Here is a 23741-nt window from a genome sequence, read left to right as displayed (position 1 = left end):
CTTCCGTTGTCCCCCATCTCAATGTGCATCTACAAATATTTTTCTTCCAAGTCACTAAAAAATTCTACCCCTTGTCATGTGGAACAATGCACCTGAGTCCAAGTACCACACGCTCCCCATCACTGTGTTGACCATGCATGCGATAAGGGTAAAGTCAAGCTCAAATTGTGAAGCTAAGGCTTCACCTGTTGCTCCTCCTGAGGTCTTCTTGCTTGCCTTTTTGTGTGGACACTTCATGGCATAGTGCCTAAATTCATGACAATGGAAGCATTTAATTTTGGACAAATCTTTCTTCTTGCCCCCTTGACTAGATTTTAGTTTGGATTGAGATTTCTCCCCTTTTCCCTTCTTCGCCTTTCCAGCCAATGCAAAGTTTTCTTCATCTCGCCCTTGGATGAAGTCCCATCTCTAGTATTCCACCTTATTTCCTCTAGTGCCAAATCGCACCATAAGCGCTCCCAATTCGGTAGTTTCTCCCTCCCATTCACTGAATATTGATAGCTATGCCAACGCTTAGGAAGGCCCAGAAGGACTAGGCTTACCAAGTCTTCTTCAGGAACATTTACACCAACCCCGCCAAGTTCATCACAACATTGTGTGAACTTGCTCAAATCATGTGGAATAGTGTCATTCTTTTGTATCTTGATACTTCGAAGTTTATCCTTAAGCACCAGCTTTTTGTGGTCACTACTATTCTCAAACAATTTTGTTAGTGTTTTCCACATTGCGAATGAAGTTTCGTTTCCGTGGAGATTTGAAACAATGTGATCCCGTACTCCCTCCAAGATTATTCTCCTCAACTTGGCTACATTTTTCTTCCACTAAGCAAGGTTCTGGGCGTCAAATTCTAGTGGTTTTGCAACATTTGTCTTGATGTATATTAGCAATCCATTGTCATCCAATACCACCTCCATGTGATCCTTCCATGCAACAAAATTACAGGTGCCTTCCAAGGCATACTCTAACCTTAGTCCATTGAAGGCCATCTTCTCAGCTCTGAAGAAATCATGTTGCACTGAACGCCAAATTCAAACCTCCTGAGAAATAACTTTGAAATCCCTGCTCTAATGTGAAACCTACTCTGATACCATGTAGAAATTAGGGTGTAGATTTCAACTACTTATGATGTTTTAATCAAAATCACAAGACACAAACCTATTCTACTGCTCTGCGGACATTAATTACAATTTAGAACAAAAATTTTAGATATGCAATAAGAAATCACACACATGCAAATAGTATTTTTCCCGACGAAAGCAAACTGCTAAAGACCCCAATGCATGTTGAATAGAGATGTATTACAATTTCGTTGTTCAATTGAGCACAAGCTGCAAGTGCATAACCTATCTCTCAGCTCACTGAGAAGCTTTGGCCCGGACTTAGTCAAATTTTGCCTCTACTTTAGCCCCTATTTCCTTGTGCAATTCCTTGAGAAATTAGGCCCCTATTATTTAGGAATTTCTCCAAAATGGATTGCGCAATTCCTCAGGTTGATCATCAGGTTGCATGCAACACCTGTACACTCCGAATAGTCTACAATTGATGTTACACTGCCTTAGAATCTCCACCTCAACTGGGTAACTCAAATTCTCTGCATGCACTAGCTATTTTGGGTTGATTGATCAGTTAACTGGATGATCACTGAGTTTGACTGAAGTCCCACTGCATAATTGACCTTCCACTAGTTCCTCCAACAGTTGGAACTAGTTTAACTGAAAACAACTTGAGATAATTGACTTTGATTGCTACAAATTAGTAATCAAACATGCTTAACTGAACTCTAACTCCTCCAACTCGAATTTACTGAGTAAACTAGGTGACACAAGCCATGTCACACAAGTTAACTGCATCCAAGTTGTCTGTTGATGTGGAAATTCGAATTTTCTCAATTTAATCAAGGCAAAATCAAATTGAGAATTTCTTGCTACATTTTTCAACACATATTTTCATTGTTGTTGCTCAGGATCGAGTCTAGTTGTAGCTCGGTAGACTCTGACCTCCTTGAGATACCTTGGCAGGATGTGTTTCATGGTTGTGGGTTCAAACCTTAAAGATATTTTGGCATGTAGTTCTAGGTGAGGAGGATTCAGTATGAGCACGATGGACAGTTATTTATGACCAGAGTGGCATAGCGACAACATGGTAGTCTTTCTTTGAGATTAGCATGGCACCTTGGCATCACAAATCTTGGCAATTCAGCTACCATTAGCAAGGAGCTGGTTTTTATAGGGGATATCACTCATACCTTCCAGTGGACCTCAGTTTCACAGAGAGCATTTCACTTCTCAGTGATTCGTTGATATTTTGGAGCGCCTCACTAGTATGGCAGTGTGATCAGCGAGAGGAAGTTGTGGTTAGTTCATGTGGAGGAGGACCCTTCTCAGCAAGAGTTGGATTGTACCTTCAAGAGTTCACTCTTGAGGTACATGAGATTGGTTTTCCGATAGAGAAATTCTCGAGGAGATGACTGGGATTTTGCATTTTCGAGATGCTCTACTTATTGGCAGTATGCAAAGGGCCTCTGGTGTCTATGCCTTGTTGGGGAGTGAGTGGAGCAAGGAATGCTTCACGATGATCAGGATGGTTTGGGACCCCAGTATCATGAGATCCATTCATGTTGGGGTAGTACAGTGGTCTGGAGTGGCACAGTGGCACATTTGGGACCCTAGTATTAGTTTGGATTGGCATGTGGAGCGGCAGCATACGATGAAATTTCTTGAGGACACGCAATTTTTGGGAGGAGATACGGTAATGTCCCCATTTTTTTTATTTCCTTGTGGTGAGATTAGGAGGGATTTCCAGAGCTTATGTCAGCCAGTTCACAGGAGAAGTATCACAATATTGGTGGGCCCAGAGAACTTTGAGTTGTTTTATGAGGGCCAACTGGGATCGCTCTCCATTTTTCATCATCAAGATTAGTTTCACATAGTTGTATCTTGGTTTTGTTGCACTCTAACGACTTTAATAAAACGGAGTTATTAACGGGCATATTTTAAATTAATTACGCTTAAGGTGTTGTTTCAAGTTGATTACTCAGAACTGGCCAAGGGTCAACTCCGACTCAGTATCGACTTGGACTCCGACTCGGTATCAATTTGGACTAGTTGATTCCAATGACTCGATCTTGTAAAAGATACATTAAATATTTAATTTTAGTGAAAACCATATTTTTAAAGATTTTCATCCATGTTTGAAAGTCAAAGCATTAGAATAATAGAGAGAAGACAACACTTGACCAAAGCATGCTCATGAATATATTTATTATATCAAAATGGCACCTAGTGCATTGTCCAATACATGTAATATATAGAGATCAAAACAAAAACACATAATCAATGTTCCTCCAAAAACCAACTCCTCAATGTTGCTCCAAAGATCGCCCAAAAACCTCCTCAATGCTACTCCAAAAACCAACTCCAACTACTCACAAACTCCTCACAATTGCTCACATAGATGAAATGAGATAGTTGTGAGGAAATATGAGGGAGTCGGGTCACCTTTATAGGTGTGGGAGAAAGGTAGAGGGGCTAGGAAATAGTTTAAACAAAAAAAAAATTGATTTCAAGTTTGCCCACCTCACCTTTTTTCCCGCCGTTGAGACCGACTGGTTTAAGTCGGGCTGATTAGTCTGGTCTGTCCATTACCGAATCGGCCGAATCGGTGACCAACTCAGTCGATTCGATAACGGAGCAGCGGCCGAATCGGATAATTGACCTACTCAGTCCGGGCAAGGGTATGGTTCGGTCAACCAGCTCGATTTCGAGTCAGACTGGCCTAGTTTAAAACTACGAGTGTAATAGCTCGTTGGAATCAGGACAAAAAGATCCACAAGGCAAAATGAAGAAAATGAGCTTTGGGAGGCTTGTGTGCTCATGGTGGTAGTGTAAGCATTTTTAGGAGGTAAAAGCAATTTTAGTTAGTAATAAAAAGTCACTTATTAAATAAAAAGAGAAAAAGTGTTTTTATCTAAAGGGTAAATAAACGGGGGAAAAGTCACCTGGAAACTAGGAGGAAGATGCACTAATAAAATAATAAAAGGAGATTTCTAGAAGATTGGAGAAGATTCGGCAAAATCTTATAAAAGGGGAGAGAGGGTCATTCCTCATTCATTCTGGTTTATGATTATTTCTTGTTGATTGATTGGGAGCTTAGGCAAGTTTCTCTCCAGGGATTCAAGCGAGACTCACACTAGTTTTGGTGGGCATCATTTCCACCCTAGTTAGTACTCACCAATTTCAGTGGACATCATTGCCACCCTAGCTGGTACTCCCCAATTTCGGTGGACATCATTGCCACCTTAGTTGGCATTGTGGGAAAATCACATAGGTTTTCCATTTATGCTTCAATTGCAATTTATTTGGAAGACATTTCTTCAATGAGGCAAAATGGTTATTATTGTCGGAGTTGGAGATTGGATCATTGTTGAAGACATTTGTCACAGCTAAAGGTTATTGGTTGAGGTCGATTTGATTGGACAGTCGAATTCATATTCTATAGAAGCTAAATTTATCTGCTAAGGCCGAGTTTATTTGTTGGGCCGAGTTTATTTGTCGGAGCCTAGTTTATTTTCCGGGGCCAAATTTATTTGTTGGGGCCGAGATTATTTGCCAGCGATCTTTATTTACTGGGGCCAAGATTATTTTCTAGAGATCTTTATTTGTTGGGGCCAATATTATTTGTCGGAGATCTTTATTTGCTGGGACCGAGATTATTTGTCAAAGATCTGTATTTGTTGGGGTCAAGATTATTTGCAGGAGCTAAGCTTATTTGTTGATGCCGAATTCATCATTATAGGAGGGTCGAGTTGCTGGCTATAGGAGTAGCGCATTGACTGAATTATTTACTAGAGTTGTATTATAGGTTCTCAGATTAATATTCTCCATGTAAATCTCTTAATCAAATTAATAAAAGACTGGTTGTGCCTTAAAATATTTCTGCTGTAAGTGTTTTGCATTCAAAGTGTTTGAAGAAAAGCTTGCACACAAAGTGTTTGTCAAGATTCCTAAAAGATAAAATTTAATATTTTTGCAAGTTGTACTAGCATATTTCAGATACGGGATCTTACACTGAAGGAGAGTGAACCTAAAAGTAAGGGAAAGAGTTGTTGTGGTCACAGAGAGCAACCTTCCTAAGTGGCTCTAGCATTGCACTTGGTTTTGGGGCTTTAAATATCTTTAAGTGCAAGTCTAGAGAGTAATAGCAATAATGCAAGTAAAAAATATGTACAAAAATAAATACTGATTACAAATAGAATAAGAAGTCTAGGTAGCATCCCATAGACCCTTCCCACAGTTACCAGCTTACACTATTTTCTCAAGTTCAACTTGGGACAAGATATTTGTGTTATTTATGCATATGCTTATACCAATTAGTCAAAAACATGGTTATTACATTCACAAAATTATTACAACATATTGCATGTTATTTGCTGCTCATATAATATACTTTAGCTAAAGCTAGGTTGTCACTCCTCGAAGTGTGAGTCAAGCCTCCAACAAATGGGCATTTGGCTTTCCTAAGCTGGTTCACATGACAGAGAAATCTGGTTCAGAACTGACATAGACATCAATTACAATGAACTCATAATCTGCTAAAAAAAATCATCAAAGAGTTATAAATGGACAACATTTAGGTTTCTAGAGAACAAAGATCTATGTAGGAAAAAGTATTAGTGAGAAACTAAAAGATGACCTGTTGTCGAGTCATAAATGTTGGAATAGTTGAACCTCCCCAAGATTCATACCTATAAATCTCCAAGTAATTCCTCTACAAGGAAACACAAAGTCTCAAAGTTAGCTCAAACTCCACATAAGTATATTCAATTAGATAATAAAGTCAATGTTACATTTATTGTAATCAGCAATTTATCAATTTAAATTATCAGCGATATTGGGGAAAATATCGAAAATTATAAGGAAAAACTAAAAAAATACAAAAATGATCATTTTTCAATTTTTTAACTTCTAAAGCAATAGCAACATTAAATAAACACATTGCTACAAAAATATGAAAATAAAACTGATATATAAGATGTATGAGATGTCAAGTGGTATATCAGGTATCAATACAGAAATATGATATTTGTCCTTAGTCATAAGATCTGATAGGATGGTACAAATCACATCAAAACAAAATTAAATGTACTTTATGACATGAATCATGGCAATGGAAACAATGAATTTCTCCTTGTTTGCTTGATGGAAAATGGTCACAACATCCTTAGCAATGTCATTAGAACCGGACCAAAAGATTGGTCGACCAAAAAATACATAAAATATTGAAATCTTGAAGAGAAAATATAACTCATGTGCATCCTATGAATCCAAACCATTATACACAAATATGTGAGGTTTCTCATGTATAGCAAGGGTGCATATAACCAAAGTAGCAACGAATGCAATCCATCTTTCAATCAAAATACATCAAACAAAGAGTGCTCTAAATGGCCTCTAAAGTCCAAAAAAAATCATGCTACAGCAAATAGCTACATAACATCCAAATCATCGTGTATATTGGGATCCCCTTCATTTATATCACCCTCTAAGCATTAATCCAAGTGATAATGACAGATAGGGTGATATTTCCAAATTATCGCAATAATTACCTAAATTATCACGATAATTTCAGAACGGTGAATTATTACAATAATTTCGATAATATTGTGAGAAGTGCTACCCTAAATAAAGTTTGTATTCATTTTCATCATTATGGTGTTTGTTGCTAAACTCTATATTCTTAAAGAAGAATATGAAGCATCTACTAAAAGAGTTGTAGCTTTAGAAAATAATGTCATTAAGGGTCAAAAGATAAAGGCATAATCCTAGAAAAAATATATAAAATCTTAGAAGTATCCATTTAAGAGAAGGATAAATAGAAGAGAAGAACAATTGATTTCCAAAGAAATTTAGCTTATTATATAATCTCTTCTATGGAAAAATATGATATAAATAATGATCATTTTTCTCACATGTTCAGCAATGTCAAATAATATAATTGAATGCAACATGAAACAAGGTAACATTTCTTTCAATTGTCATGAAAATCTTAGTAACCTTAGGAAGTAAAACCAAAGAGAAGATAAGATAAGATGATTTTATAAATGGCCACAGTAAGTAGGTCAATGGGGCAAAAAAGTACAAGTACAACCAATGACGTAAATAGTGGGAGCACAAAATAGCTCCCAAAGTGGTTGCCAATCTATGCTCAATCAAAATACAGACATTGCCAAAGTCTGTCAATGCTAGGTGTCGAAGCTGAGTGAGGGGGGAGATAAGCAAGATTCTAATCAAAGGCATCTATGACTATGAAGGGGCCAATGCATTGTCTGAAGATGTCATTCGGAGAGTATTTGAGCCCTAAGGGACTCATTTGCCTAACCCTCAAGGGAGCACTAGTGTGAGGAAGCCCATCTCTCTTAACATCTAAGGCCATGCGGAAAAACTATATATCAAAGACTCATTGCCCACCCTAATATGGAGAGTAATGTTAGTTTTTGTAGCATCAGATGCTGTTCTAGTCTCAAACTTTGTGGAGAGGCTAAAACACATGCGACCTCCAGAACCCAAAAATCATTTCTAGAAATTCCACATAGAGACAACTCAATTAAATTAATTGATCGATAATTAAAAACACCTAACTTAGGAAAATCGATTAATTAATGGGAATTAATTGAGAAAGGTGAGAATTTTCTAGAAACTCACATGGACCAACTCATAAATGATCTCAGCCATAGATAAGCACTTAATCGTGGTCGTTGGTGATCGAACTGGGGATTATAAGAGGACGTCGATGGGGTTGGAGAAGGACACACGGGAAGAGCGAGTTTCCTTGGCAGATCGATTTTCCAGAGAGCAGCATTCAACCGGAAGAAATCGAGCCAGAAGGAAGCAAGATCTAGAGGGAGATCAGTAGCAGATTTTTGGAGGAGGATTCCAGATCCAAAGAAGTCAGTTGAGAGGAGGACGAGTTTTCCTCAAGAAGTTGCAAGGACTGCATAAGAGGGCTTCAAAGGAGAGTTTGATTCAGCGAGAGGAGTCATCGATTCAGTTGATGAGGGCCAGGATAAATTCCAGGAGCCAAGCAAGTCACTTCCTGTGGCAAAGACAGGCAAAGTTGCAGGATTCAGCGTGTTCCAAAGGCACTGTGAATTAGCTTGCGCAAAGGCTGACGTAGGGGCATTTCATGTGCCCCAGTTTGGCCAGATTTCGGAGCAGAATCAGCTGTGGTCTTGAGGTATTAGCCTCACAGATATTTTGCCAGTATTTCTCTCAGATTAGATTACTAGATTAAGCATCCAAATTGTACTCAGAATTTATGTTGTTGCATAATAATAAAATCGTCATTTGTTGCATCGGTTTTCACGTGTTGGATTTTTCTGGGGACAATTGTCCAAAAATAACTGTGTCAAATTTTTATTTTGTGTGTGCATATTATTTCTCAGTTTCCAATTTACTTTCCGCATCGTTTTATTTGTCAAGAAATTGCAGTGGGAGTTATTCGTTATTTTGTCAGTAACAAAATAAACTGAATAATAATTTTATTAGTTTGAAGAATAATTTCCAGTTGCTTCATTTCAAGCGAATTTTCACAAGTAATACTTTGTTCAATGAAAGCCCAACTCTAGGATCTTCCAAAACTCATTTGTCTATTGGACTTGTGGTCTCTATCATAAACTCTAGAACAAAACTGAAGGGGTCTCATGAAGATCAGTCAACCCACAGGATCAATTCGGATGAAAACCTGCGTGTCACTAATTTGGAAACTTAAGTGGTGTGGTGTAATGTTCACATTTTCAATTTCCCTTAAGATGCAGTCAGGATGCACTTCCAGGGTTGGTGGCAGCCAATTTACAATAGCGAGATTCTGTCACCAGAGGACCCGGAGGGTTTTGGAGGAGCTTTATGGGAACCAATGGAGTTTGCTTACTGTATTTCACCATCAGGGGCAATTACGCACAGTTTGTTCTTGGTTATTTCACATTCTGATGAATCCTGTAAAACTGGGTTATTTTCAATATATTTTAGTTGTATACACTAAAGGTGTTGATTAGAACCAGAATGAGGAAATCTACAGGATGAGATGGTGAAGAATGACCTTCAGTGGCTGAAGAAATCATAAAGGAAAATTTGTTGAATTTTGTAACTAGGTTTGATCTTCATAATGTTACTTTTATGCTCATGTAAAGAATCAAAAAAAAAAAAATTGATACAAAAGAAAATTTATTTTTGTCATGTCCAATTTGGACATTTTTAAAAGAAAAATAAGATTAAATTTTATGTGTCTTTTGGTCAAATCCCAACTACCAAGTCGGTCCTCCAGATCATCGGTCAAGTCAGCCTTTACAGGCACCTTTTCAGATATGAAAGCCACTATATATTGACATCATTTCTCCACCATTTGGAAAGAAATTCGTAGTTCTTCTATGGAGAGGAAATCCAGGGCATTTGAGGCAACATTCTTCTATAAAATCTGAGTTATCTAGGACACTTTTCTTCCGTGACTCGGCGAGCTTCCTGTGGCACCTTCTCTCTGTGATGATGAGAGCTTCCTATGGCACCATCTCTCTGTGATATGCAAGCCTCCTATGTTGAGAAACCAAGTAAAATGTGTACAAGTACTATTTCTGAACTACTGATAATTATTTGTGAATTATTAGGGCTTCTTTTAATCTTTCTTCTTCATCAAATAATTACACTTCAGAAATTCAACTAATAGCAATGACAAGAAAGCAGAGATCACAATGCACAATAGACAAGAGACACCAGAAATCAGGCCAGTGGCCAGGGAAAAACCCATAAGGGGAAAACCCAGCAATCTTCTTTCCTTAGATAACCAATCCAACAAGAGATATCAAAGTCAAGTTATGGTCAAAGTAACTAGCTTCACCAAGTGTCCAAGTCATCCCTATGTCACAAGAGTCAACCACTAGTTCAGACTTCTCTGTCACACAAGTCACCACAGGTTCTTTGTACTAGTTGAGATCTTTGTCACACCAGTCACCACAGATTCTCTGTACTAGTTTGGATCTCTGTCACACTAGTCACCACAGACCTCAGTACTAGTTCAGATCTTTGTCACAATATGCCACAGACTTACGTATAAATTTGGATCTATATCACACAATATACCACAGACCTATGTACTAATTCGGATCTATGTCACACAATATACCACAGATCTTTGTACTAATTCAGATCTCTGTCACACAATATACCATAGACCTCTGTACTAGCTCGGATCTCTGTTCATAAGAATTATCACAGGTCCGAACTTGCTCACAATTGTCACCACAGAATTCAGACCTCTCTTCAAGGAATCGAACAACAGAATTTACTTGACACGGAGTTCGGTTTATGCATAGGAGACAAATACTAGCTTCGTCCTTCACAGAGATACATTGTAATCCTAGGAACTTCTTTGATCTACTTCTTCTCTTGATTCTTATGGCCAAAACTTGCTTTTGTATGCCCAGACGAATTATGCCTTTCAAGAGAACGAAGTACCTTTATTTATAGTTATTCATGATGTCGAATTGGTCTATATATTAGCTGAGCCGACTTGTAGAAGATGGAGGGCCGAGTTGCACACTTAGGAACCAAAACCAAATTTAAAAATTTAAATTTTTGTTGATAAATACGACCGACCATAGCTACAAATTCAACACTCCCTCTTAGCTGGGGAGGTATTCATAACGACTATCAAGATGATCTCAAGTTTACAAGTTCTCTAAGGAAAGATCAAAGATAAGCAAGCTCTCTCTAGAAAGAGATCAGAGCAAAATGTTGGGAGGCTACAGCCTCTAAGACCATTCTCCCTAATCCAGGTCAAAGTGACATAGGGATAACCTCCCTAATCAAGTCACCATACAACAACACAGAGAGAATGACAGTCCTTTGTCGGACCATTTTCCTATACAGATCAAAGTGATATAGGGACTAGAGCCCTAATCAAGACACTATACAATGACACAGTAAAATGTCTGTCCATCGGACCATTCTTCCTAATTCAGGTCTGTGTACTTGACACAGGGATAACATCCCTAATCAGGTCAAAGTACAAGACATTGGAAAAATTCCAGTCCACCGAACCATCCTTCCTAAGAAATTCTATGTACTTGACATAGGGATAACCTCCCTAATCAGGTCAAAGTACATGACACAGGAAGAATGTCACTCCATGATGCTACCTAATCTTTCAAACCATTCTCCCTAATTCCGGTCAATCTATTTGACACAGGGATAATAACCTCCCTAATTCTTGTCAAAGTACATGACACAGGGAGAAACAATATCTATGATGCAATCATCACTTCCTCTTAATAAAAGAGGCATCTCAAACTCCTCTTTAGAAAGAGGATTCGTTAGCATATCAGCTATCTTCTCATCGGTGGAAATATATTGGAGCCTCACTGCTCCCTTCTGCACAATGACTGCCATCATGGTCGTCACCTACATAGGATCAAAACTTGCAAGTAACCTTTGCGGCCATAATGCTTCTCAACTAGCCAATTCAGTTGTACTTGTGATATACATTGCCTCTGACATATTGCTTCATGCTTATCCGAGAAATCAAACAATCCATTATCCAAGAATATGAGATCAACTTTCTCTGAGGTCATAACAAGGATTTTTTATTGCTCCCTCTAGAGGCAATAGCCACTCCCTCTAATGTTGATTTGTGGTAGCATCGGATGTGCTCTAGCCATGAAAATTGGTGGAGAGGCTAAGGCACATAAGATCTCCAAGACCCAGAAATGGTTTGGGGAAATTCTACTCAGTTGAAGAGATATTAAAATAATTAATATTTTTAATGGGGTTCCTAAGTCTAAACTTAGGAAAATTAAAATATTAATGGGTATTAATATAAAACTGGGTGAGAATGTTCTAAATGACATGGATCAAGCCAAATCTAATCTTAGCTATTGATTAGGGACTTAATCTCGGCCATTAAAGATTCAACAGGAAAAGTATAAGAGGAGGCTTGAGGGTTAGTTGGAGATACACCATATTGATCAGTCAGTTTGATTTTCTCAAGTAGGGTTTGCTGAGAGAATCAAACAAGTGATTTGTTGTAGCGAGGGGCAATTCGGCACGAGGCCGAGGATATATAGCAGAGAGGCAGAAATAGTGCCAGAGAGACAGTGCAGAGCCTAGAGAGGCTGACACATAGGCAACTGGGTGCTACACAGAGGGAACTGGGAGCGACACAGAAGCTGTAGAGACCAACGTGGCTGACACAGAGAGTCTGAAGGTTGATGCAGAGGCTTCAGTAGTTGCGCAAGGGCTAGCAGAGTTGACACAGGGCCAAGAGGCAACACCGAAAGAATTTTTGTGGGGCATACTGAGCGCTGATGAGCCAAGAAGGGTGACACAGTCCCTGCAGAGTGACGCAAAGCAGTGGACGCTGCCATAGTTGTTGTGGGATCGTTCATCCGATGATTGATTAGCCGGAATATCTATATCCGAGGGGAGGTACTACTGTCGAGGGCATTATCTATTGGGTGAGCCATTTCTGGCATCCTAGATGTATTTGGTAACTACATAATAATAAAACCCTCATATCTGTTGCACCAGTTTTCCCGCATTGGGTTTTTCCGGGATGATTGTCCAAAAATAAGGGTGTCCTTTGTGTGTTTGTCTTAGTTATTTCAGTTGTTGATTTGTATATGAGTTAAGGTTGCATTTGTGTTTATTTCAGTATTTATATTTATAAATAAATTGTTAATGGAATAAAAAAGTAGGAGAAATTAAACCAGATAATGCAGTAGGAATTTCTAACGTGTCAGACTTAGAAATTTCAACATGGTACCAGAGCATTGCAGATCACAGGAGAACTGAAGGCATCAATGGTAATCTGAAGAATTTGCAGCAGTAGCAGCTGTCCCGAGAGACAGCGTTGTTCCAAAGCAGAAGCAGCTAAAGAGGAAGTGACGCAAAGCCTGCATCATCATTTCGAGCCAGGAGGAGGATCAGCGCAGAGGCAGAGAGGGGCAGATTAGACCTACGTAGTGCCTGGTCATCTTTCTCAGCCAGGAAGGATCGACATTATGGCTAGGAGGAGCAGATTCTGTCGTTGTTGGGTTTGCGCCCTGAAAGGCTCAATTTCTTCAGTTGTCGGGGCCTGGGGAATTGTGGGCAGATTGTGATTAAGAAGTTGGTGGGGTGTTGTTTCTGTCGGTGCGGAACAGTACCTAAGGGGACAAAACCAAGCTAGAGGGAGTCGCTACCTTGACGGATTTCTAACCAAGAAATCCAAATCCGAGTTGCAGTTACAAGCAGGATTGGGGAGGAGCAGTTCGACATTTGGCAGGAGAATTTCCAACAAGGAAATCAAGAGTTAGAGGGAATTTTCAGGAGGGAAGTCGAAACTCAGAGGGAGTCCAGAAGAGGAGCGGAAATGGCAGTGAACAAGCTGAGGGATCAGGACAGGTTGGACGGGGCTTCCAACTTGGTCATTTGGAAAGCCAGGAGCCTGGCAGTCTTGGATCGACATCGCATCAAGGACTTTGACTTGAGAACCATGGCTATCCTGGTCGACCCAACTGAGAATGAGAAGTATGAGGATGCAATGGCGAGGGTGAAGTGCATGATCCTTGACAGGGTCAAAGATCATGTCGTACCACATATTGCTTAAAAGAACGCAGCAAAGGAGATGTGGGATACTTCGAAGACATTGTATCAGGGCTCTTCCGTGCAGCGGAAGATGCTATTGGAAAATTAGTTGTGGTCGTATCAGATGCAGAAGGGGGAGCAGATAGATCCATTCCTCCTCAGATTGCAGGAGATTCGTGACCAGCTCACTTTCGTGGGGTCTATACCGGATCCGGAGTTCATGGTGAGGACTGCCGTGAATGCAGTCTCCGAGGAATGGGAGACATCTGTCCAAAGTATTTTGCGCAGGGCTACCCATCCAGGATGGGAGGAGATGTGGGCAGCTCTTCGCCAAGAAGAGATCAGGCGAATGACCAAGGCAAGGAGTAATGGCAGGGGAGGTTGAATCAAGAAAGAGGAGGAGGAGGATGCGGCTCTAACATCTGCGGGACAGCAGAGGAAGAAGAAGGACATCTCCAAGGTGAAGTGCTTCCCTCATGGGGAGCTGGGACATTATGCATCCCAGTGTCCAAGGAAGAAAAACAAGGGAGAGGCTTCCGACTCCAAGGCAGCTCCAGCTAAGGCAGAGAAAGAGGTCGAGATTGATGACGATTGTGCCATGAGTGCCCATGCACCTCTAGAGAAGAGGTGGGGAGATATCGAGTTGTAGTCAAGAGGACTACATTCTAGGGGCAGGATCCTTGAGGTGCCCAAACTCTTGGATCATATCCGGCTACGGGAGCCCTTAACGACAGTAGCAGGATGACAAAGGTCGAGTGGAGCAAAGTATAGTGGAGCAGCAAGGCAGTACTTAGGTGCAAAAATCTGAGGCAGCACAGTGGAGATTGCAGCAGTGCGAGAGGCACAGAGGTGTGTGCAGCAGCACAGTGGCAGCAAAGGAAGCCCAGGATAGCAACAGAGGCAGCTTCAGTTTCACGAGGTTTCCAGACTGACTGGGATGTCAGTATTTGGCAGAAGTCAGTTACCTACTTCTTGGTAATCGAGTTGCAATGCAGTGATTAGCAGTGGCAGTGGCAGTGGCAATGCTAGGGGCAGCATGGGCAGCATATTGAGAGGGAGTTGCAGTACATATGTAGCTGTGGCAGTGGCAGTGTCATGGGCAACAGTACAGGAAGCAGCAGTGCAGATGATGTGAGGTAGCAAGCCAAGCATCACCACTCGGTGCAGAGGATCAATGTAGTCTTTTAATGATGGAGCATTACTAGAGCACATTCCTTGCTAAGAGGGAGTGTTGATTTGTGGTAGCATCGAATGTGCTCTAACCATGAAAATTGGTGGAGAGGCTAAGGCACATAAGATCTCCAAGACCCAGAAATGGTTTGGGGAAATTCCACTCGTTTGGAGAGATATTAAAATAGTTAATATTTTTAATGGGGTTCCTAAGTCTAAACTTAGGAAAATTAAAATAGTAATGGGTATTAATATAAAACTAGGTGAGAATGTTCTAAATGACATGGATCAAGCCAAATCTAATCTTAGTCGTTGATTAGGGACTTAATCTCGGTCGTTGAAGACTCAATAGGAAAAGTATAAGAGGAGACTCAAGGGTCAGTTAGAGATACACCATATTGATCAGTCAGTTCGATTTTCTAGAGCGGGGTTTGCTGAGAGAATCGAACAAGTGATCTGTTGCAGCGAGCGGCAGTTTGGCACGAGGCCGAGGATACATAGCAGAGAGGTAAAGATAGTGCCAGAGAGAGCACGGAACCTGGAGAGGCTAACGCAGAGGCAGCTGGGTGCTACGCAGAGGTAGCTGGGAGCCACGCAGAAGTTGTAGAGGCCAACGTGGGTGACGCAGAGGGTCTGAGGGCTGACACAGAGGCTTTAGTAGCTGTGCGGAGGTAGCGCCGAAGAATTTTCGTGGTGCAGACTGAGTGCTGATGAGTCGGGAAGGGTGACGCAGTCCCTGCAGAGTGATGCAAAGCAGTGGAAGCTGCCATAGTTGTTGTGGGATCGTTCATCCGATGATTGATCAGCCGGAATATCTGTCTCCGAGGAGAGGTACTACTGCCGAGGACATTCTTTGTTGGGTGAGCCATTTCTGGCACCCTAGATGTATTCAGAAACTACATAATAATAAAACCCTCATATTTGCTACACCAGTTTTCCCGCATTGGGTTTTTCCGGGGACAATTATCCAAAAATAACGGTGTCCCTTGTGTGTTTGTCTCATTTATTTCAGTTGTTGATCTGTATATGAGTTAAGGTTGAATTTGTGTTTATTTCAGTATTTATATTTATAAATAACTTGTTAATGGAATAAACAAGTAGGAGAAATTAAACCAGATAATGCAGTAAGGATTTCTAACGTGTCAGACTTAGAAATTTCAACATCTAACACATGAGTCCTTCAGCTTCTGTTAAAGACAAATCATATATAGGATCACCTTTGAATTATTCAACCAAGCCCAAAAGTCTTCTTTAATCATGAGGTTTCTTTCCATGTCCTTCAAAGACTTGAGGGAACCCTTACAACTGAGGCAAGTGTCTTGACATGATCCTCTCCCTCTTTGTGGGAGAACCTTCTCAAATCTTGCTTTGATGCTGCAAACTTCAAACTTGTTGATCTCTTGGCTCCCTCTGAGCATGGATTTCTACTCAACTTATGATTCAGGGAAAGTCCTCTTGACACCCGCTTTTGTTTCGTTCTTCCACTTCTTCCATCTACAACTCTCATTATGTACCTGCAACCCTCACTAGGAGGCCATGGAAGAATAATTATGACTAAGCACAAAATATAAACAAGAGACTATCTACTAGTAAAATAGCAATAATAGCAATAATCAAACAAGAGAGATAAAATACTTATCTTTTGAGAAGATGTCAGCTCCCTCTTCATCTTGATCTTCTTGCATCCATCAACAACTCCATTGGCTTTATCCACATCATTATCATGACGTCATCTCTTTCTTGCAAAGGCTAGGGTTTCTTTTCTTCAACGGAAAGATTAAACTAGGTCTAAATTGTAGGGTTTGTAATCATACACCTTAAAGCTTTCTTATCAAGAATTCCAATAATCTAGAGACTATTAAATAGTTTTAAGAATGGTTTTAAACAACTTCTAATTTAATGTGAGGGACCCCTTCAGCACCCTCTTGCTTCTAGACTCTTGTAGTAATCCTAGTGATATAAGTCTTTCACATCAGATGCTAAAGCCTTTGAAGAATCATTCTCGGATTTCTTCTAATGAGGATGCTCATCGTCATCATTGTCTTTCCTCTTCTTTTCGTTCGATGCTTCACGACAATTATTTTTATAATGTCCAAATTTGTGACATCCATAAAATTGGATTTTGGACAAGTCTTTCTTTCCTTAGGGATTGGATCTGTTAATTTTAGGGCTAGATTGTTCTTTGTTATAGATAACTGCATTTTTTAACTTTTCAACAATTTTTTTCACATTACATTCACCCCCTATCATAATAAGCAATTATATAAAGAGAACAAGAACATAAACAATGCAGTGGAACAGTAAGGAACAGTAGAAGAAAAGCATGCACAATAGAGACACTAGGATTTTGGTTAGAGACTGGGCTAAAACCCCATAATAGGGAAAACCCAGAAACAATTCTTCTTCTTCTATTAGATATTCATCAAATGTTTAGCTGAGATACAATCCAATAGTATAATGAGGCATAATTTTTTCAATAACAATCACATTAGGCCTCTTAGGGCCAACCCTAGATCATGCCTGATCCTCATGAGATGGCAGCAAACAAGTATATTCAGAGGCCCTCCACAAACCTCTCTATTGAAACCATCAGGCTACCTTCATATCACTTGCCACAAGTAGCAGATATCCCTATCTCACATAGCATGCATGTAATCGCCATAGGAGAATGAGTCATTCTTGTATATCATGGACATATCAATCATTGTCATAACAAAAGGTGATCGACATTCATCATAGGCAGAAATATCACTATCATTCTCCAATGTCATAGACACAAATGTCATTGAACAAGGAACATTGTAACACATCACTTAAAAAGGATCACTATCACGCATCACTTAACAAGGATCACTACCACACATCACTGAACTAGAATCATTGCCATACTTTACTGAACAAGAATCACTATCATATATCGTTGAACAAGAGCATTGTCATACATTACTGTCATAAATACGTTGCCATGTATCACTGTCATATTAACAAGAACCATTGCCCAAACATCATTATCATATGGACAAGAACCACTACTCAAACATCACTGACTAGGGCACATTAACCCTTATCATAGGGTTTCTCCAAATGGTTGTTATGATCGTCTAACAAACCACATAAGAACTGACTTTGCAAGACCCTAATTGTCGAGGGTTAGGGCCATTAGATCCGCATCAAGATATGCCAATGGAACTGCATATATATTCTACCTTACTTCGATGGTACAACATTATCACAGAGAAAGGACGCATAAAACAGGACAAGATCACAAAGAGAAAAGGCCACATATACTTACATAGAAAGAGCACATATATCAACAGAGTTAACTACATTACTACTGAAATTGGTCATAGAGAAAGAGCGCATATATCCGAGATGTTTGGTCCACCGGTTAGGACTTCCTGAAACAAAACTTCAGCCCTCAGTTTGCTGCTCAATCTTCTTCAAAACACTACATTGATCTTTGAAAAAAGCTAGGCCTCACTTCATAAATATGATTGATTGTTCTATCCTCCAAAACAAGCCTTACGACCCTCCAAACAAAGTGCCATATGAGCTCAGCCCTACCTCCAAGACGATGTACTTTATGGCATGTATAACCAAGGAATTTACCATAGTCTAGTGTGTTGATTTCTGGTAGCATCAAATGTGCTCTAAGTCTCAAATTTTGCAGGGAGGCTTGGGCAAATGTATTCCAAAGAACCCATAAAGCGTTTTAGCAAATTCCACACGAAGACAGTTTTATTAAAATAATTAATTAGTTTTAATGGGTCCTATTGTCGCACAAAGTGTCTAAGCACTACGACAACGCTCAGAGTAAGGGTTGTCACTATAATCCTTACTCCGTTTAGACTCTCTCCTAGAAAAGTCAAAGGGGGTAGTCCCTAAGGTGAATGGATGAAGATAGCCTGTGGAACATAGGCTCTAGGAGATTGTAAGGATGAATAACTAGATGAATTTAAAGCAAATCACGGTCAATTGAGATAGATAGATTAAAATAAGACACAATCACAAGATAGAAATGACTACAGACTAGTGCCTTTATATTTGAATTAACCATAGACTAAATAAAACAAGTTATCCAGAGAAAACTTATAAATGTGGCAAAGCGACAATCATGAACAATTAAATGTAAGATGCTCAAAACTTTAGCATGCAGGATAATCTAGCAAAATAATCTTTCTCAAACAGCGAATATGATTTAAAACATTTATCGCACCTTGACCATAGAAAAATCATGAAAATTTAAAATTTTGCACTTAATCACCAAATAACACAAGGAACTTTAAATTAGAATTTTAATTATTCCTTACGCAACAACTTTAATGTGATAAATAAGGAAGTCAAACTAAATCAAAGGGTTAAAATTTTAAAATTTTAATGAGCCATAGGCCACATTAAAATATTTAATGTAAAAGCGCAAATCCCTTTAATTTATTTCATTTTAAATTTTTAGCTATTTTAATTTTTTGAATTTTAAAAATTTTAATGTTTTTTAAATATTTTCTAAATGTTTTAGATTTAAATGAAGGTGAACAGTTCACATGGTTCTGCGGGGCATTTTTTTTTTGGAAATTTCGAACTGTTATGTGAGGAACTACACTTTCTGAATACTCCCAAGATGCCCCTTTATGCTCCCTAGACGCTTCCTAGATGCTCCCTAATGCTAATGTTAAATTCTTAAAGTAAAAGTGACATTCTCCTTTATCTTTCATTTCCATCCTTTTACTTAAATTTTTAATGTTACCATGAAATGACTCGGGATGTTTGAGAGTGGTTCCAACCTCATCAAACTTCATATGGAGAAAATAGAATTTCATATCCCATTCAAAATTCAACAGACTTAACAGTTTTCAGGATCAATGGGATTGTGGCGTTTCATTGGATTATATCATGTATGAGGGCATGTGATTGGCATTTAATCAAGAGCACCAAGCCCTATATGTACCCCAGTGTTGGTGTTATTGATTGTTGAACTCCTTTGTCATGGCCTTAGCAATTATGTACCCTTCACTCAAGTCAAAATCATTGATCAAGCATGTTAAGCTTTCTCTACCATATTATAAGGCTTGGATTAAGTTGTTTGATCAAAATTAGGCAATGTTGACTAAAATCCCTATAGAATTGAAGTAGAGGCAAAGGCTAGACAAGAGAAGAGGAATCTAGATTGTAGATGGTTGATGTTGGAATAATTAATCATTGATATACAATGGATGCCATATCTATCTTGATTTATGTAAAAATATGCATGTTTTCATGTGTTCTACAACTAATTTGGCATTTTGGATGTTTTTTTAAATACAGATGCAAAAAAAATAAAAATATATATATTTATAGTAGACGCTTCCTAGCAAGGATAATTTTAGGGGCGAATGTTCGCCCTTTGGCGAAATTAAGGGGTTTTAAATTTTTAGTGGGCGAATATTTTGTATCATAGTACATTTTTACAAATCACCTCAAATAGCCCACCTTATTTTAAGGGAGAGGGTAAAAAAGGTAAATTTAGCCCTTGAAATTAGGACTTACAACCTTCGATTCGCCCATTTTCAAAAATAGGTTTTATTTAAGTGAATCCATTCGCCCATTTTCAAGAATAGGTTTTATTTAAGTGAATCCTATGGGCCAAATACCATATTTATAAAAGAGGTATGGTAAATTAATAAAAATATAAATAAATGAGAGGTATGGTAAATAAATAAAACATTTTTATATTTACTCCATAAGTCACCTTATATACATGTAAGGGTGTAAACAAATAAAAATATAAGTAAAGTGGAGGTATGGTAAATAAATAAAACCTCTTTTTATACTTACTCAAAAGGTATGGTAAATAAATAAAAATATAAATAAACTAGACGTATCATAAATAAATAAAACCTCCTTTTATATTTAGTCCATAACCCTCGTTCTATTTATGAAGGCTCAAGAAAGAGGTTTTATTTAAGTGAATCCTATGGGCCAAATACCATATTTGTAAAAGAGGTATGGTAAATTAATAAAAATATAAATAAACGAGAGGTATGGTAAACAAATAAAACATTTTTTTATATTTACTCCATAAGTCACCTTATATTTACGAACACTCAAAAAATGGGTTATATTTAGGTGAAACCTATGGCCAAAATACTATGGGACAAATACCATGGACTAGATTGTTATTAATACCATGCAAAAAAACCATTATTAACCCTAATATTAGAATTAATAAAAATAAAAATGACACATGGTATTGACCCATGGTATTCACCAAAATGGCACATGGTATTGACCCATGGTATTCACCTGGAATGTAGCCTATTTAAATGGGGGAATTAAACCAGCATGTAGCCTATGCTAAGATTCACTAGGACTTTACAAAGTTTTATTATTTAGTGGAAGACTCGCCAAGATCTTACAAGATTTTATAATTGAGTAAAATATTCGCCATGCCTGGTGAGAGATTCGCCAAAAAATTATATATACATATTATATTATTGATAAAATCGCCTTCCATTTTTCCTATATACCATGGAGATTCGCCCATTTATTATATTTATAAATTTAGGGGGGTTCTTAAAATTTTCCCTGCTTCCTAGACACTTCGCTCCCTAGATTTTTGGGAAATGACGCTTCTGCATCCCCGCTTCGTGCAACATTGGTTGGGACTCCAACAGCGAAGACTAAATCTTCATCGATGGCTAAGATTATTTCTCAGTGAATCTGTGTGAGTTTCTAGATGATTTACACCTTATCTCAATTAATTATGATTAATTAACCCCTTTTCTTAAGTTTAGACTGATAATCTAATTGATACACTTCTAGATGGAATTCCCAGAAACAATTGCTACGTTATAGAGAACTCCTATGTTTTAGCTTCTCCACAAAGTTTCGAAACTAGAACACCTTTGATGCTACAAAAACTAACACTCCCTCTTAGCAAGGAAGGTGTTCTAGTGTTGCATTATTACTGCTACAACACCCTGTCTCTGTATCACCCTATGTCACGCTATTGATGTCTGGCCACTGTGACTGCCTGCCACTGCCCATCAACCACTGCGCAACTCTGATATTGCATTTGTGTTGTTGTTGACATTGTTATACTACTGCCAACTATGCATCTGCACTACAACACCCTCTATTCTGTTGTTGTCATAACTGCAACAACTACAACTAAGAAGCATCCTAGATATTGAATCATTTGTGTCTCTGTTGCATCTGTCTCCTAAGTCCTGACTGCTACTAGCTCCTGCACTATCAACTAAGGAATCTGCATTGTTGTTGACTCTCCTACTGAACCTCTTCTTCTGTTGTCAACACTGCATTGTGCTCCTCAACACTTGAATGCTACTAGTCTGCCACTGTCACTTTGGACCTGCTGCACCAACTGACATTAATCCATCATGCTACTGAACACTATGAGCCCCCATAGCAAGGTAATGATCCATGAGGACACCATACTAGACCCTTCCCAATCTGCAACCATGGGGCTATAGCTCCATATCACCCCACCTCACTCATGGAGGTACAGCTACAAACATGGCAAACTTTTCCTCGAACCTGGAGGACAACCTATCAATCTCAACAGACGTTGACACCTGGTCTTGCTTGTCCTTCTTCTTGAGACAACACTGCGTGATCCAGGTGGATCTCCAGACACCAGTGGCATGGAAAAGGCTCAAAATTCAAAGTGGCGGAAAGACGATTAACTTGACATCAGATCGAAGTGTTCGTCGCCCTGATTCCAACAGTGCGAACAACACTCCAATCTGAGTCCGGATGAGGAAGATAGAGGCAGTCAAAGTTTGGTTGACTTTTGCTGACTAGGCAGGATTAATGGAGACACAATTTGGACTTTTCTCGGCGAACGGAATCCGCCCAACTCCAGCCAAATTCTGGGCAAAATTGTCGCCTTGTTAAAATGACTCCTTCAGTCAAAAATTCAAATTTTTAAAATCGGCCATTTTGTTGTTAATAACAAAAAATTATTAAAAAACGAGTGGCGGGCCACCAACCCCACCACCCAAAACCTTATCAATACAATTATTAATGGAGGGGCGGGCCAATACCCCTGACCCCTCCCCCCATACCACAGAGCCATTAACATTACGCAGGGAATTAAGGTGGTGGGTCGGCCCTTGGGGCGCGGACCCAACCACCACCCACTAAATGAAGCCATCGTTAAATACGTGAGCCACCAAAAAAAACAAAGGTGAGGTGGGCGGGCCAACCTGACCTCCCAGCAATTTAATAGATTTGGTTATGTAAAAAACGGAGGGGGCGGGGTTTGACAGCCCGACCTCCTCCGTAACAGACGGATCCGTAACCACTCCGCCCAACGAAGTCCTTGAGAAATCCACTAGCCCATTTCTTATTTAAACGCAATTCATCAGTGCGCCCAGGCAAAGGAGGAGAGTGCACGTAGTTCGAGGCAAGTTATTTTGCAGGTGGGCCAGATTTTCACTTTGTCAGATTTTGACAAATTTTATATGGTTTCAGCATTTCTCGACGCCACGAACACAATGGTGTTGTCCGTTTCTCCATCAAAGTTCTGCATTTTTCGGCCATTTTTCAGTATGGAGGTATAAGACTCCTTTTTGTAACTGATGCTTGTACTCTTCTTTCTCATGCCACTTAATGAATGAAGGCCTCCCCATTGATCGAGCAGGGCCCGAAGACGTAGTCCAAGTCGGACGAACTCCGTTATCAAGTTTCTTGTCTTCTTTCATGCTTTATGTGTTTCTCCTCTTCTCTCATGTGCACATTAAATTTCTATGTTTAAGCTACAATTTATGCATGTAATTCTTAAACACATCTATAAGCAAAAGATTTTGGATCACTACGTACTATAGTTGTTGAATGCACCACATCTAAAGCACTTGAGCTTTGGCAGGTCCTTCTCCTTCTTCTTTTCCCCTTGTCCCTGACTGGGACCCTTTGATGCTAGGGCCACATTCTCCTCTTCACCCTTTGGTCCCTTGCTACTGT

The 23741-nt window shown here is 39.2% G+C and overlaps 1 protein-coding gene across 1 annotated transcript in view; it reads right to left on the bottom strand.

Annotated features, from left to right (window-relative positions):
- TOP3A (topoisomerase 3alpha) overlaps positions 1-23741 on the bottom strand; it is a 493378-nt gene that overhangs the window by 353406 nt on the left and 116231 nt on the right. Inside the window, exon 11 of the mRNA XM_089416209.1 lies at positions 5692-5766. Within this exon, the coding sequence (XP_089272335.1) occupies positions 5692-5766 (75 nt within the window). The remainder of the gene's footprint in view (positions 1-5691; positions 5767-23741) is intronic.

The sequence above is a fragment of the Pinus tabuliformis genome, chromosome 3_2 (assembly GCF_031772625.1).
Source record: "Pinus tabuliformis cultivar Carrire ecotype Pingquan chromosome 3_2, CPIR1, whole genome shotgun sequence".
Classification (NCBI taxonomy): Eukaryota; Viridiplantae; Streptophyta; class Pinopsida; order Pinales; family Pinaceae; genus Pinus; species Pinus tabuliformis.
This window is presented reverse-complemented; position numbering and strand designations above follow the sequence as displayed.